The sequence below is a fragment of the Onychostoma macrolepis genome, chromosome 04 (genome assembly GCF_012432095.1).
Source record: "Onychostoma macrolepis isolate SWU-2019 chromosome 04, ASM1243209v1, whole genome shotgun sequence".
NCBI lineage: Eukaryota > Metazoa > Chordata > Actinopteri > Cypriniformes > Cyprinidae > Onychostoma > Onychostoma macrolepis.
Genome location: NC_081158.1, coordinates 29,847,444 through 29,864,401, shown reverse-complemented (window position 1 = coordinate 29,864,401; position 16,958 = coordinate 29,847,444). Strand labels below are relative to the sequence as shown.

General features: G+C 36.6%; 1 protein-coding gene across 1 annotated transcript in view; it reads left to right on the top strand.

Moving 5' to 3' along the window:
• Window positions 1–2,115: 2,115 nt before the first annotated feature.
• The window catches only part of camk1da (calcium/calmodulin-dependent protein kinase 1Da), a 74,175-nt gene continuing 59,332 nt past the window's right edge, over window positions 2,116–16,958 (top strand). The window contains exon 1 of the mRNA XM_058772491.1: window positions 2,116–2,618. Coding sequence (XP_058628474.1) covers window positions 2,521–2,618 — 98 coding nt within the window. The 5' untranslated portion in view covers window positions 2,116–2,520. The remainder of the gene's footprint in view (window positions 2,619–16,958) is intronic.

Genomic DNA, 16,958 nt, shown 5'->3' with positions numbered 1-16,958 from the left:
TTGTTTTTTCTCCATGGTTGCTGGGTTGCATTTCTTTGGGAATTTTTCTTAATGACTGACAACACAAATGCACAAGTGGACTCAGGAATCAGAGTAGAAATATCTTCTTGGGGGGAAAAAAAACAAGCAGGCGGGGTTAGTGGTGCCTGACTGTCGGATCAAACTGCTTAGATTTGCTGACTCAAGAGCTGGTAAAGAGAGAAAGAGGACATGAGAGAGACAGAATGTAAAGGGAGGGACAGATTTTCCAGAGCTGAGAAACTGCAGTGGTTTGCAGCTGGAATACTCATGAGCGGTAGACTACAGCAGAGCTGACTGATACACACACACAGACACACACACACACACACACTTACTTTGTCCTCGCTGCTGACTGTATTGATATATGTGAATGGCCTGCAGCCAATCTGACATCCACATCAGGCATGTGTCAAGCAAGCTTCGGCCCTACTATTAAAACCTGCTCTCAAACATGCTTTTTAACCCTTAAATGTTGCTATTTTATGTGGGATGTAGACATTTAAGGGTCATTAGGTGAATGGGCCTGATTTTGGGGGGGAAATTGTAAAGATTGTAACCATCTTTATCTTCAAGTCACATGCTGACCTCAAGGTAAATGTTGTTATTTTGACTGTACAATTATGTTAATTTGTATTATTTGAGTTTTGATGTGTTGGTTAATAGCAATACATTTATTTTAAGTGCACTTTATCAATAAACACAGACACGTTTAGAACTCTAAAGCTGGTTTGTGCACTACTATCATCATTAGCCTGCTAATAGGTACCACCAGATGTAGCCAAAGTGTTGTTTTACCTTGATTTTGCCTAAACTATTTTGACTGACTTTGTTGCTTTAAAATGCACTTACTATTAACAATGATTAATATCATCTTCTTCCGTGTCCAATAATGCATCTATATTGAAATGGCCACTGTTTCATTTCCTACAGGGTACCCTGAGAGTTCAGACTTTATTAAAAATAATTGATCTGAACAGATGCATGTCTTTTTCAGTTGGACCTGAGCATGCTTTTGGTGCAATGCGAACAATCCACACAGCCACACGGTCTCTCCTCCTCCTCTCCTCTACTCACTCCTATGGCAAGCCATTTTAACATTTATTTGTTGTTACTATAATATATTTTTACATTTTACACTCCAATACTATATTTTTCAGTTTCATTAACTACTTAGATACTAGTACTTATTTCAATAGTGACTGGTCTCTATTTAACTAAATTTAACAAAGTCAATTTTATTTTTTGGCTCTTTCCATAATACACTTTTTCCCGCCCCCCAAGTAGTCACTTACAGAATACTGATAACTAAGAGATTTGATTTTTTTTTTTTAAAGATTTATTTTTGGCGTTTTTGCCTTTATTGTGATAGGACAGATCAGACATGACAGGAAGTGAAGTGGGGGAGAGAGAGAGAGAGAGAGGGGGGAGGGATCGGGAAAGGTCCTCGAGTTGGGATTCGAACACCCGAAACACTGGCACAAGGCTATCGGCGCCGACACATTTTACCGATTTTATCGATGTCCTTACTATGTTTCCGAGCCTGGGAACATTTCAGTTGCATAGTTGCCTATGCAGGGTCAGAGAGCTCTCGGATTTCATCAAAAATATCTTAATTGTATGTTCCGAAGATGGAAAAAAGGTCTTACGGGTTTGGAACGACATGAGGGTGAGTAATTAATGACAGAATTTTCATTTTTGGGTGAACTATCCCTTTAAAGAATCAGTACTAGTATAACTGAAATAGGTACCAGTAGCAATTGGTATCCTTTATTCAAGAAACACACTATTAAGAGGTAAGAGAGTTATCTGCACAGTCTGATAACATATAATGATCGGAAAACTCAAGTTGCAGTTGCATTATAATATGATTACATCACTGTACTAGGCTATATAAATTTTTCTTTCTATATAAACTCAAAGATTTTAAACTTTGTTATAGTACATTATATGTAGGACGATATAGTGGCTGGTAGCGAAGCTGGTAATTATGTTAAATTTATTCATTAAAAATACTAGTAAGTGCACGTAAAAAAAAAAAGATGCGTGTTGAATGTTAAAACAGCTTGCCATATTTCTCATGCATTTGCTCTTTGTCAGGTCGCGCGGTGAGGAGCAGAGCATCTTCCTCCTCCTCATTCACTCACTCTCTCTCCTCATTGCCATAACAACGGATGCAGCGCATCAGTCCGCGCGGGATCAACGTTCAGCAGCCGCGCGGGGCGGAATAAACCCGCACCGGTGCCGTTAAGACTCCGCAAAGGGTGACACGCACGCACGCGCCTCTTCGAACTATTTACGTAAAACCGTTTAAGCTGCTTGAGGGATACTAGCGCACGCGGGAGATCCTCACCGGGGTTATTCGGTAACGGTACAACCAGGGGAAGGCGAGGGAAGAAGCAGAGAGCAGGAAGTGCAGCGTGGGAAAGCGGGGAAAATCTCCGGGGATCTCCAGCGCACACTTCTCCATCTACGGTCCTCCACGGTTTTTTTTTTCCCGCTATGGCTCGGGAGAACGGAGAGGCCGGCGGGGATTGCTCGTGGAAGAAGCAGGTCGATGATATCAAGGAGATGTTTGACTTCAAGGAGGTGCTTGGGACGTGAGTAACTTTTGTTTTGGCTTTGACACGCGGCTGTAACCTAAAACACTGACGAGAATTTACCATAGTTTCACCTTAACTGTTACTGCAGTTAATTACCGCTACTGAAATAACCATCTTAAATGGATACGCTGGTCTCCTGGGTTGGTCTGGTTTTACAGAGGTGTTGGGGACTTATTGGCTGGTTTCCCTCAGTTGAACACCAGTTTGGCCAATTAAAAACCATTTAAAACCAATAGCCTAAATCGTCTTAGACTGGTTTATGATAGACTATTGGTTTGAGCAAAGACTTCTGTAAAATCAGACATAGTTTGTGATTACTTTCAAACAGCTTCATTATATTTCTGTCTCTTCTTGTTTGTTTATTTTGATGGCAGCAGTGGCTAATAACAATACAATAACAGTACTGCCTTTTTAAGTAAACTCGAAGTAAAACAACAACAACACACACACACACACACACACACACACAAAAACATGAATTGAATTATGAATAAAGATAATTTATTTGAAGCCCATACATTTGAGTATAAATAACAAAAATATTGAGACAAGTTAAACTGAAACAAAGATGTTGTATTATAATAATTATAAACATTTTACAGTGTTACCGTAGTAAATTGTGGGTTCTAATGCTGTAAATGCTCCTTTGTAATCCAAATAGATTAGTTTCCTCCTTATTTTGTTGGTAAACAAAGAACTAGTAAACAATCAATTATAAACAATAACTAAAACCCTGCTGGAAAATCCATCTTAAAATGGTCCAATATGATCACTTGCTGGTTGACCATCTTAGATCAATAACAAATGCCAGTTTGAGGCAGTCAAACTGGTTTTGGACCAACCAGCCACCTTAAACTGGATTTTCTAACAGATCTTCTTGCCAAGCATAAAGGTTTTGTTGTATCTACACGAGAGGAGCAATAATGTTCTGATGGTGGTTTCATTATTATTCAGTATTCACACTATTTCTAAGAGCAGGAAGTCAAAATGCACCACAAACACAGTATTTTTGATGCCCAGAAGGTGTTTTGGGTGGAGTTATTTCATGCTTAGGTTTTTGTTTAATGCATGAAGGGACATGGCAGTTTCCGTTACCCCGCATACAGTGCTTTTGCAGTGGTTGTGGTCATGCACGTGTGTTTGATGACAAACGGTGGTACTGCTTTGCAGTCTGCAGCCACTTGCATCAATATGCATGCATGTTTTCATTTACCACACAAGTGATTTGCTCTCAGGTTGTTAGTTTATTAAATGCATTCTGGACCTATAAAGATGAACCTATGTGTCATCTGCTGTAACATACAGTATAGTACACAGTGCACCAATGCAATGTTTTTGTTGTACATCCTCACAGGCCTGCACAGTGTTTATACGTGCTGCGGTGGGTCGCCCGGTCGCTTTGACTGAAGTAATTTAATCTCTGTGTGCTAACCAGGGGAGAGTCGGATTAACCAGGTCGGATTATTGCACTAGAGGAAGACAGGCCTTGAATAGATTGGGTCCAAATTTCATAATGCATGTCTGAGAGGTTTACTTAATGATCATGGTGATACTTTACACACAGGGCCTAAAACTGAAATTTTGCAACACATTTGCATTTAAGCATTTAGCAGACGCTTTTAACCAAAGCGACTTACAAATGAGGACAATAGAAGCAATCAAATCATCAAAAGAGCAACAATATATAAGTGCTGTGACAAATCCCGGTTAGACTAACGGTCAGTCTTATACCTGCCAATGGCTGCTGATTTAAGGAAATTTATTGGCCATAACTATTTTTTTTTACTGGCCATGAAACTGTATGTGCATTATTTCATTAAAAACAGGCAGAACAAATTGCTCTTTTTATTATTAATATTTTCATGCATTATTATTTTTATTTAATCAAATTATAAAAAAATAAACAAATCAATGAAGAAATATCACTCTACCACTTTTAGTCACTTCATGAGCATTTTACAGTTTCTTTTGAGAAAAAGTCCTCATAAATGTCTTAATAAATCATCATAAATGTCTTCACAGCAACCCATCAAAATAAAAGTTCAGTTTAACTTGAAGAAACCGTGACAGAAATATTACTTAATACAATGATAGTACTACTACTAATAATACAAATGATTATTAAAACATTTTTAAAATAATATTTACCAGAATTTAACAGAAAAATGTAAATACGCAACAAAGTATTTCTGGAAAAATAATAATAATAATAATAAATGATTTTTAAAAATAAAATTAATTAATTAGAGATGTTTTAATTATTAATATTTAATGAAACTATTAAAATCGAATCCAGAAAAATGTATGGAAAAAAACAGAATTCGTTAAAAATAAAACTAATAAAACATTTTATAGGGCCTTAAAAATGTAACTTATGAGAAACTTTTAGTAAATTGCTGTTTAACATGGTAGCGTCATGATTTCAGTTAACTAGACATAGTTTTGGTGAATAAAATTGAATTTAATCATTAAAACTAGTTTAGAAAAATTAAAACCAAACTATCCCTTTAAGTTAACTGAGTAAAAGTGGAGCAGGTAGTGCAGGCTGGTGAAATTGAGTGGAATTGGGGCCAAATTTGCATATGCATATCCACATATATTAAATGAGGTAAGGGTGTAGAGTCACATTCAAACTATTTTAAAGCATCAAGAAGTGATGAGCTCTGAGCATGTTCGTTCAGTTGGAGGAGTGTTTGGTAATGGAATAGCTTCGTGTCTGTGAGGACACATCTATTAAACTTATGATTAGGTGGATCTGGGCTCGATGTGAAGACGCTGCCGTCATAGCAACCCAAGAGACAGGAGTCATGGCAACTCCGACTGGCCCGTTCAAGCACACCATTAAGAGGGTCTCACCAATCTTCATTTTCCCCTTATAAAAAACGCTGCTGGCATCGTACGGTTCTTTCCTCCCACGCTCATGGCACACGCAGATTTTATTTATCCACCTACAGACATCCAACTGGCCATTATAAACCAGTACACAGCATGCCTGATCTTTACTGTATTCACAGTTTAGTGTTATTATTTCCTTTGGAAACATTGATTATTGATTCGGTCTAAAATGGCGAAGAAAAGCCGCAGCATTATAACCCTGTTCGTTCGCTCTATTCAGAAGAACGACAGCTGTGTTGGCGGTTCCGGCAGAGCGGAGGGTATTTCTGCCCATATTCTTGATGGATGTGTCAAATTCAACAGTTGGGCTCTGCAGGGGCAGCTTTCTAAAACCGTGTGTTTTCAGAGACGAACCGGTTTCCGCTCCTAGACCTGGGCTATTTCATATCCTCTCCCCACCATCTCACACTTGGAGTCACATGAATCATTCAGTTCCAGCTTGTTTGGCCCTGAATGACCAAACAGGACTGACTTCACTTGCTTTTTCTAGCTTTTGCGCTCTGTATTTGTGTACTCAACTGCTAGATCATTTTCTCATCTCTCAGATTCTACTTTTAGACCTTGTGCAACCTCTTCATCAGATGTAAAAAACCAAAGACACTAACTCCTAACACTAACTGTTGAGATGGAGGTGGCTTGTTGTATGTTGCTCAGTAAGTTCAGTAAGCGTTCTGTTAAATAATTTTTATTATACATTATCCGCATTTTGTGATGGTATACAGTAAAATTAACACCAAATAATAAAGAGTATAGTAATATAGTAATATTTTAATATGAATTTAATATTATTTAAATTAATATAATATTTTAATATTATTGTTAATTATGTTAATATTTAAGAGTTTTCAATATTAACTTAATATATTAAGTCATTTGAAATATTTATAAAATAAGTTTCTAAACTAAAAGATAGAAAAAATATAAAAATTCTAGAATAAATATAGAAAATATCTTTAAAGTTTGGAGTCAGTAAGAGTTATTTTGGCCACTAATAATTTAGATTTGCCTAATACATTTTAAAATATATTAAAACAGAGAACTGTTATTTTTAAATTGCAATTATAAATTAAATTGTAATAATTACAAGTTAAATTGTAATAACATTTCAAAGTATTCCAATTTTTACTGTATTTTTAGTCAAATAAATGTTGCCTTGGTGAACATAAGAGACTTCTTTTAAAAACATTAAAAATGTTACACATGCAAAAGTTAAGTGCATATGTAAACTGGAAACTCTCAATATTTATGAATTTATAAAGTAGATTTGATACTAGATTTTTAATATGAACTATATGAACTTTTAGATTTTAAATAGATTTATTATATATAATTTATTAAACAATTTAAAAAGCATGAAAATAATTTGTGCTGTTTTGCGCCACCTTCTAACTAAGTGTTATATAAGTACTGTTTTAGTTTTTAAGTCATTCATGTCTGTAACATATTAGGCACTTAAGTTTAATACTTAGAAATTAAGAATTTGTTCAAATCCATAATCCTTGGAGCATTAGTAATAGTGATGCTTGCCTTAACAAGGACCATTAATAATGACAATAATAACACTCCCACAGTATGAATATGTAGAACTTGTCCACTCTGCCTAGTAGCTCAGGGACATGAGAATTCAGTGTTGTGTTTCATCTCTGTGTGTGAACACCCCCAGTGTTGTTCCCTGAACTGAATTATTCAGTATATGAAGCACCCAGAGGCCACAGGAGGTCATGTGATCACTCAACAGGTGTGTGTGTGTGCCAGGTACAGCATGCTACTGTTAGAAAACTCTCAAAGCCACAACCTAAAACACACACGTCCTGCACCAGGTGAGGTGACTCCAGAGGAGAGAAAGGAAAGGCAGGGGAGAGATAAAAAAAAAGAGAGAGGAAACATTGAGGCCATGAAGCCCTTAATTGCCTGCTCCATTTTCAGGCCTGTGCTCCTGGCTTTGTCCTCTATTTAAGAATGTCTCTCTGTCCCTCTCTCTCTCTCTCTCTCGTATATCCCTCTGTTTCTCCATCCCTCCTCACTGTACTCTATTAAAGTGACTTTTGCAGGGCAAGCTAGAGTTCAAAATGAGATTCTATTATAAAATCTTTGTCACAGATACTCGTTGTGCTGGGTTGCAGATGAGGAAAGCCTGAGTTGTTGAGTGGAAAGTCACTTAAAGGTCTACTAAATCATTTTTGTCTATGTAAATTGTATTTAATAACCAAAACTACTGTCATGTTAGCTAGTGAAACAAACAAACAATTTAAATGCATCACTAATTCTCTCCTTGGTTTATCATGGTTGTTGTTATATATCAGTTGCTTCAAAATATAGCAAGGGCTTTTTCCGACATCTAATTTTTTTGTTGGTCTCTGCTAGTATTTCAAATTATTACAGCTGTTTCATTTCATGAAATGAAGTCGAGGGCCAAATGCAAGAACTATTTTCTTTGGTGATTTTCTATGTCTAATGCTTGGTTTAAATTGCAATATAAGAAACATATTTAGAAATAATTACATCATAAGCTGCCTTTTTTAGTTAAAGCCCCTGCCCCTTTGAGGTCTGACGGTAAAGTGCCCTTTGCGGTCCGGTGCTCCCGGTATGCGATTTCTGCCGAGGGTAGGGGTGTTCGATATGACGATTTTTTATGGTGAACTATAAAAATGTCTCCACGATCTGCTTTTTTGAAGAAATATCGTAGTATGGTACTTCAGCGCGCATTCTATCAGCTGCAGTTCTGGCGCCGCCGTCTCTATATACTGTACAACACCACATACATTCAGATCAGTGTTAACTCAGCGGTAGAGTTACTCTCACGGGACACTGCACTTATTCGCAGTCACAAAAGTACATTATTTGCATCTGGTTAAACGTTTCATTCGTGTGCTGTTCTGACGAGCACCTTTTCTGAGCACATACACCCAAAGCGCGTGCTCTAAAAAGCCCGTCAAACAGTGCCTGATTACTGAACTAAGTTATGTTTTGTGCTAATACTGTCAAAACACACAATGTTTATGTATAGACTCAGTTGGTTATGTCTAAAATGAAAGTAAACATCCGAGAGAAACGCATGCGTGCTTATATTAGATGCGTGCAGGTCTTAAAGGGACAGTACTAAACATGCTGCCGACTGTAATTAAAGGGATAGTTCACCCTAAAATTTAATTTCTGTCATTATTTACTCTCACATGTTGTCCCAAACCTGTAATAATTTATTTCTTGTGCTGAACACAAAAGAAGATATTTTGAAGAATGTGGCTAACCAAACAGTTGCTGGTTCACATTGACTTTAACAGAAGGGAAAAAAATACTATGGAAGTCACTGTAGACCAGCAACTGTTCTACACATTCTTCAAAATAGCATTTATTTTCAGCAGAAATAAAATAGTTCAGGTTTAAACCAACTTTTAAGTGAGTAAATGAAGGTATAAAAATCAAACACTAGCCTATTTTAATTTTGGGGTTAATTATTCCTTCAATGTTAATAAAACACCAAACACAAAGAGAAAAATCACTCACTACTCTTGACTGAAAAACTTTAATACAGTTGCTTTAATAGGAATCAATCTATATAGTGTTTTATTTTTATATTTGTTCATTCAATTTCTTGAATGCTCCTGCTAAATACACCTATTGTACCTGAAAATAGAACACTGTTTATTTTATTTGTATATTATGTGTATTTGTAATGTGTATCTTTGCTCTCATTTTTTAATAACAAAGATAAAACAATGACAACGATTTTTATCTTCACCCACTTTGGCCTAAATATCCGCCATACTTTTTAATATTTTGTTACCTTGAAAGGCTTTGTCTTTATAGTAGGGAAATTAGTTTGGCTGTACTGCTCAAACATCGCCCACCCCTATAGCTGAGGGGGACCAAACCCAATCCCCCCCCCCCCCCCAATTTTGCCCTTGCCCCTGCCCCTCCGGAGGTCTGTGCACGCCACTGTGATTAAGTGCACAAAAACATTTCCTGTTATTATCAATGTTGTTGCTGCTTAATATTTTTAATACTTTTTTTTTAGGATACTTAAATGGAAAGTTCAAAATGACAGCACTTGCTTAAATAGATTTATTTTGTAACAACGTAAAAGTATTACATTATTTCAAAGATGTTGCGATACCTATACTGGATACAAGAAAAAAATACAGAGAAAGAAAAAGGTTTTGTTATTGCGAGAGAGTGTGTCTTCATGTCTGTGAAAGTGTTCCCAACGGCTGTTCAGTGATGTGGTAAGCCTGAGATCCTGAGTCAGCTGTCCGGGTGTAATCTTTAGCTTCAACGCTGTCTGCGTTCAAAAAGGGGAAAATATCACATATTGCTTAAAGGTGAAGTGTGTCATTTTTTCGGTGTTAAACACTGTTTAGAAAAGTTTCGGGTCTGAAGAGGTTGACAGCTTTGCAAGAAATCCCTTTAAAACCGCCTTCTCTCATAAACAGGCCCCTGTGGCACAATCTGTTTTAGAGAATAAAAACACGCAGAGTTTTGCAAGTTTCCTCTGATGCAAACATCTTGTGACCACTCTAATAGATCCCCCCCATGTGTGCAGCTCACACAACCGTCTGTTATGTCCCATCAACGTGTGCGGCACGAGTATCCGTCAGGTATTAACAGAGAAATTACATGATTGGGTCTTGTAAGATCTTCATGAAAGTTGTCTCATGCAATACATGTTGACAGGCCCGTTTGCAGGAAGTTTCACAGTAACTCTATAAGTTGTTTGGCTTTGAGGTCATTGGTGTCGGATTAATCTGCACTGATCAAAGCAAACGGGATTCACGGTGGAGGAAACCCGTCTGGAGATTATCCGCTCCCTTCCGTCTCTCCTCAAGCTCTGCTGTCTTTGGCTCGCTCACTCGCTCTTCTGTTCATCCGAGTGTACGGTCTGGTTCCTGCCATCGCTTTCAGCCAAGGGGACGACCGTCTGTACTCGTGTCACCAATGTTTATCAGCAAAGCTTGTTCACTTAACAAGAGCGGGCAGATTCTGAATGAGATTATGCCCAAATCCCATCTGCTGCTGACAACACGGGCACAACAACACGCCACCCACAAACAGTCTTATGTGCTTTTATAGACTTCAACTTGTCTTTTTTGCATTTGATGTACTTATAATGCAACTGTACTACAAATATGTCACTTTGAGGATCCAGGGCTTGATGCTTACTTTTTTCCCCAAGTAACACAGGAGCACATTACAAAACTTTAGGGATGCAATGAAAATGTGTCAAATTTAATTTAATAGTATACAAAAACTACACTAGATTTTTTACATATTCCTGCTTCAACCATATCAGTTTATTGTGTAACCAAAATAGGAAAAATAAGCAGGGGAAGAAAAAAAAAGCATATTTTGGGACTTTTAATTATAAAGAAGTCGAGATACAGGACTCTTATTTTAAAATGTCCATTCTTTATTGTCAACTGCTCATTCAAAAAGTTGAGGGAGATATAAAACACTCTTAGACCCTTCTACAACAAATTACAAATTAAACACCATAAAGTAAACATTGTTATAATTCACAAGTGGATCATGCTATCTGTTGGCTTACATGAGTCAATGATTCATTGATTGTTATCTGCTCTGAAACTGCATGCAATAAATCTGCAACGCAGGTCATAGACTTTTGAATTTTAATAAATCACAATAGGCTGCATTGTGATTCCTGTTTTTCTGTCATTTTCTGTCCAGAAATTCTCATTTACTCAATTTTTCCAAACCTATATGAGTTTCTTTCTGCTGTTGAACACAAAAGATGATATTTTGAAGAATGTTGGAAACCAAACCGTTTGTGATTCTCTCTTAACATTTAAGATTAACTCTGGCAATTAAAATACTGACTCTAGGGGTGTGCGATATGACGATTTTTGATCGTGGACGATAAAAATGTCTCCACGATCTGCTTTTGAAGAAATATCGTAGTATCGTGCTATATAGGCTACAGCGCACATATAATGTGCGCTGATATAAACAGCGCACATTATATCAGCTGCAGTTCTTATTCCTCCTTCTCAATATACTGTACATTATTCGGATCTGCTTTAAAGCCTTGCCGGTTAAATGTTTTATTCACACGTCGGTCTGACGTGCGCTTTTTCTGAGCCCGTACACCCGAAGCGCGCGTGCTAAAGCCGCTAAAGTTATCTTGTGCACTAATACTGTCAAAACACACAAGGTTTATGTATAGACTCCATTGCTTATGTCTAAAATGAGTAAGTAAACAGCTGAGAGAAACGGATGCGTGCCTCTGTATATTAGATGCGTGCATGTCTTAAAGGGGCAGTATTGGACATGCTGCCGACTGTCATTAAAGGGATAGTTCACCTTAAAATTTAATTTATGTCATTATTTACTAACTCGCATGTTGTCCCAAACCTGTATTAATTTCTTTCTTGTGCTGAACACAAAATAAGATATTTTGAAGAATGTGGGTAACCAAATAGTATCTGGTCCACATTGACTTTTGATAGAAGGAAAAAAAAAATACTATGGAATAAGTCACTGGGGACCAGCAACTGTTTGGTTTTCCACGTTCCTCAAAATAGCATTTATGTTTAGCAGAAGAAACTAATTCAGGATTAAAGAAACTTTTGAGTGAGTAAATGATGGTATAAATATAAAACACTTTTTATTTTGGGGTTAAATATTCCTTCAATGTTAATAAAACACCAAAACACAAAGAGAAAAATCACTCACTACTCTTGACTGAAAAACGTTAATACAGTTGATTTAATAGGAATCAATCTATATAGTGTTTTATTTTTATATTTGTTGATTCAATTTATTGAATGCTCCTGCTAAATACACCTATTGTACCTGAAAATAAAACACTGTTTTATTTGTATAGTATGTGTGTTTGTAATGTGTATCTTTGTTCTCATTTTTTAATAACAAAGATAAAATAATGACAAAGATTTTTATCTTCGCCCACTTTGGCCTAAATATCCGCCATTCTTTTTTAATATTTTTGTTATCTTGAAAGGTTTTGTCTTTATAATAGGGAAATTAGTTTGGCTGTAATGCTCAGACAAATTGCAAAATAGTAAAACCAACATGACAAAGAATCGTGATAAAATCGTGAATCGTGATTTTCCTTAAAAATATCGTGATATTATATTTTTGCCATATCGCCCACCCCTAACTATAACAGACATTTAGGATTACTTAGTAACTTGAATGACCTTTATATGAGCGCCGTACTCATTTTTGGGACATCCCCGCTCTGAAATTTTCTGCCCACAATGAATATAGCACCTGCCCACACACACAGCGCTTCACACCGCTCATTTCAAGTAGGATTAGACTCACTGACACACCTTTCAAGTCCATTAGGCAGGGAAGCATTTCCCTGGCAATGTTTTTATTGACACTTTGCAGCCCCTTTAAACATATGTGAGTCATTAATTATGCCCTGCTTGTTGTGTAGTAGGTATAATATGCCTGTGATTAGTGGGTTTGTATTACATCTCTGCAAGGGTTTCACTTGATGCCTTCATGAAGACCTATATTTCAGCATGGCTCACTAATGTTGGATTGAATGTGTGCTGTGTGGCCGTTGGTGGAAATGCTTGTTTTTCAAATTGAGAAGTACTGCGTTACATTCATTTATGCTATTGTTTTTGTTTATGCAAAATCGTCGCACTTCTTTTAGAAACATGATGCATTCAGGGTGGTTTTCAACAGTTTTTTAACCCATGAAGATGCAGTCATCTGCACATAGTTTCCACTAGTGCAATTATTGTCTTCTACAGGGACAAATTAGAGTATTTAAGAGAGTAAAGCTGTAATGGCAGGCTAAATGAATGTCACACTAGTGCACCATCACCAACCAAAAATAATGTTAAGTTGTTTTCCTCCTTGGGACTGTCCTGATTGAGGTCAATCATGGACAAGTGAAAAAGACATAAGAAGCAGCACGGCTGGCTAATTTGATTGCAGTTTAAAATACTGTAGCAGCAGATTTCTTATTTATATTCTATTAGTAGGGTTTATCATTATGCAAAGTAGGAATTAGGCGATATCCTATGTTTTGACTGTTTCTGCGGTGTGCGGTATGCAAAGAATGTCCACATTTTCCTAATCATGCATGATACATGAGAGACTGTATCCGAAAATGCAGTGCATTGGACTTGACATTCCATCTCATTTTTCGCAATTTTTTAAATGACATTGTTATATAAAATTAATATAACTGGATTATACTTGCTGAATTAAAAGTGCAAAATGAGGTCACGTTATAGTGTGTTTATAATATTTGTTACATACAGCACACTGTTTCACATACTATTTTTTAAATAGTCGCTAGTATATAGTATATACTACACAGTATGCAGTATTCAGTAAGCAACATGGCATTCTAAACAGAGCCACAGACATGTTTTATGTCCCATTTTTTGACCTGTCCTCTAATGCAATTTGTTCCACTGATTATCCAGAGCTTATCATTTAGCTAAATCAAATAGATTTCCAAATGACAGATTTTTTTTGTGTAAAAGTGCATTTTACCAAATTATAAATGACTGCATTCAGTACAGAAGTGTGAAAGGTGTATTTTTGTGTTATTTGCATGTGGGCGGCCCTGTAAGGTTTGCACGTGTGTGTACAGTGCATAGTTGTTAGTGTTGCTTCCATGCTTGTGAATCAGTTCTTGTATTGTGAGGCCCCTCCTATTTCGATGTATCTCTTTTAGAATACTTGATGCCAAAAATAGAGGGACAGAATGAAGATTCCTTTCCCTACATTAGCTTTTAGAGTTCATTACTGCGATTATCTACAATCTTCCGCTCGTCACATTCTCCGTGCTCTAACACACTCATAAGCATAAAGCTCGGAAACAAGCACTGCCCATTATTTTAGGATCAACTTAATATATAAATAGTAAGTTTATAAGTAGTGACCAGGTTTTCCATCCGGTCTGAATATAGCTCTTTATTTAGACTAGCGGCTCAGGGCTTTGGCATTCACTGTGAGTCCTGCTGACAAATAGTGCAGCAGTTTAAGTCTATTACGTTAGCCACATTAATCTGTATCAACGTCAACCTTAAGTTCTTTCACAAGCATCAAGTTGTTTCCTCGATCGCTATCTCTGCTAAGCCAGGACTGGCCTACAACGAGATTGGAGCTATTGGATAAAGTCATAATTTGGAACTGCTTGCGGGGGAACAGACCGTCTTCGTGGAGGATAGTGGTGAAGCTTAGTGTGAAGTATATTGGAAAGGGCACTGGAAGTGAACTAGGCTAAATAAAAAAGACTGTTTTGGAACAGCCTGTTCATTATCTGCTTGGCCTTTAACTAAGCCCCACGCTGATTCTGAATGCATCCTTACAAGAGATTGCAGTAGAAAAGGGGGATTAGAGTAGTCTCAGCCTCACAGACCACTCATAGTTTGCTTACTGATGGTCTATTGTGCAAAACACAGGACAGTACTTGTGAAAATAGCAAGTTTACGGGAGTCAGGTGTCCACCAGGAAACCAAACAATGTTTAAAAGGTACTAAGTTGATATTATGAACAAGAACTAATCATTTAATGTTAAAACATGTTTTATGTAATTGTGATGAAGTAGCCTACTAAAATAACTAAAACCTACTCTGAAATAAAAAAAAGTGAATAATAAAAAACTATAGACATATAAAAAAAAACAACTAAACCTAATAAAAAGAAAAAACAACAACAAAATTACCAAAACTTTAACAAAAAAGAAAAAACATTTAAAATGTCAATAAAAACTATAATAGTATATCAGTGATATTAAAATAACACTGATTGTTTGACAACTGAAAAAATGTTAAATTTGTAAATATTTTTTTATAATGTGCTTTTTAATTGTTATGATGCCTAAACACACTTTAGCATTAAACATTTGATTTTAGTTTTCATTGTTTTGTTTTAAATTTATGTAGAAAAACTATTACAATTCTAAACTATTTTGTCAAAATTAAAAATAAAATGCTAAAAATTACAATCAGCTGTTTGAAATGCTAAAAAAGGTTAAATGATGTGTTCCCAGCCTTCTCAGCTGCTGTCACTTTCCCTCTTTTTTGTTCTGTCATATCTGATCTTAGTTCTCCCTGCTCTTTGATAAGACTCTAGCCCAGCAGAGACTCTCTCCAGCGCAGGATCCCCACTGTGAGCGTGGCCTGATCCACGTGGAAACCCAGAGAACATGGCAGAACATGTGACAGGCCTCCTCTTTATCATCACAGTAACTTTGCAGCAATGTCATCTTTAGCAAAGCAGCTTCACCATTACAAAGCCGTTTAAATCCACAGTTCAACATTATACAAAAGCAAATATAAATTTTGAACTGAATAATGTGTATTCACTAGTTAACGTGGCATTAGAGACAACTTAGAGATGACAAACGTGTATGAAGTGAAGCTAAAATTGGTTGATGGGTCTAGTAATGCATCTGACTACTTAGTGAAAAGTCAAGCAAAATTTATGCCGTAAAACCATTTATGAACATTAGAAACTTCATTGATTTATGCGAATTTTGTGGTACACTAATGTGTGAGCTTGAGTGCCAGGGATGGTTTAGTGGCAGGTGCAGAGGTCGTCGGTTGCCATAGTTCTCATTTTCTCCACTGTGTTCGTCAACCCCAATACCTTCCCACAAGGAAATGTAGCTGGAGTTTAGCAGCGCTTTGCAACATTTTGTAAACTTTCCCAGAGGTGGGTAGAGTAGCCAAAAACTGTACTCGAGTAAAAGTACAAGTACTTTTATAATTAATTACTCAAGTAAGAGTAAAAGTAACAATCCTAATAGTTAATTGAGTAAGAGTAAAAAAGTATCCCATGAAAAATCTACTCTAGTAGCAAGTTACTAGTTACTTTATATAATAAATATATATATATATGAAGAGTTCATTTGCAAAAACCGATAAATGCCACTTTCGAAAAAAGTAAGCTGATTGCTGTGCATTATTCTCCACATATATCGTGATCTGAACTCTATTAACATGTTTTGTCAAAAAAGCCGTTATTGTCCACTTTCAAGGCATCACGAGTTCACGTTTTATTGCAGAAGCCGACAAGCGCCCTTGTTGTTTTTGAACAGAAGCCGATAAGTCCATTTTAGCGAATCAGCGCGCTGTGTTCAGGTCAGGTGACAAGGCTACTTTCACTTTGAAAAGATGTGCTAGCTGAGAGGAGTTTTGTCAAAGCTCACTAAAAGTGATCGAGGATGGATAATTTCGACGAACTTGAACCTGTGATATCTTCTTCAGGGTATAAAGGAAAATAAAAGCTGAAACGTTTTCACGGAACCTTGCAAAAGCAGCGCGTTACAATGGTGAGGGAAAAGCTCCGTGTATTGCGTGTAATCACATCCATACAGTCTATGATCACAACAACAACGTTTGTCAGGCATCCACATTGTCATCTGAGGAGTTATCTGCTTTTGCCAAAAAACGTCTGTTGCTATAAAACAAACTTTTAATATGTAAAAAA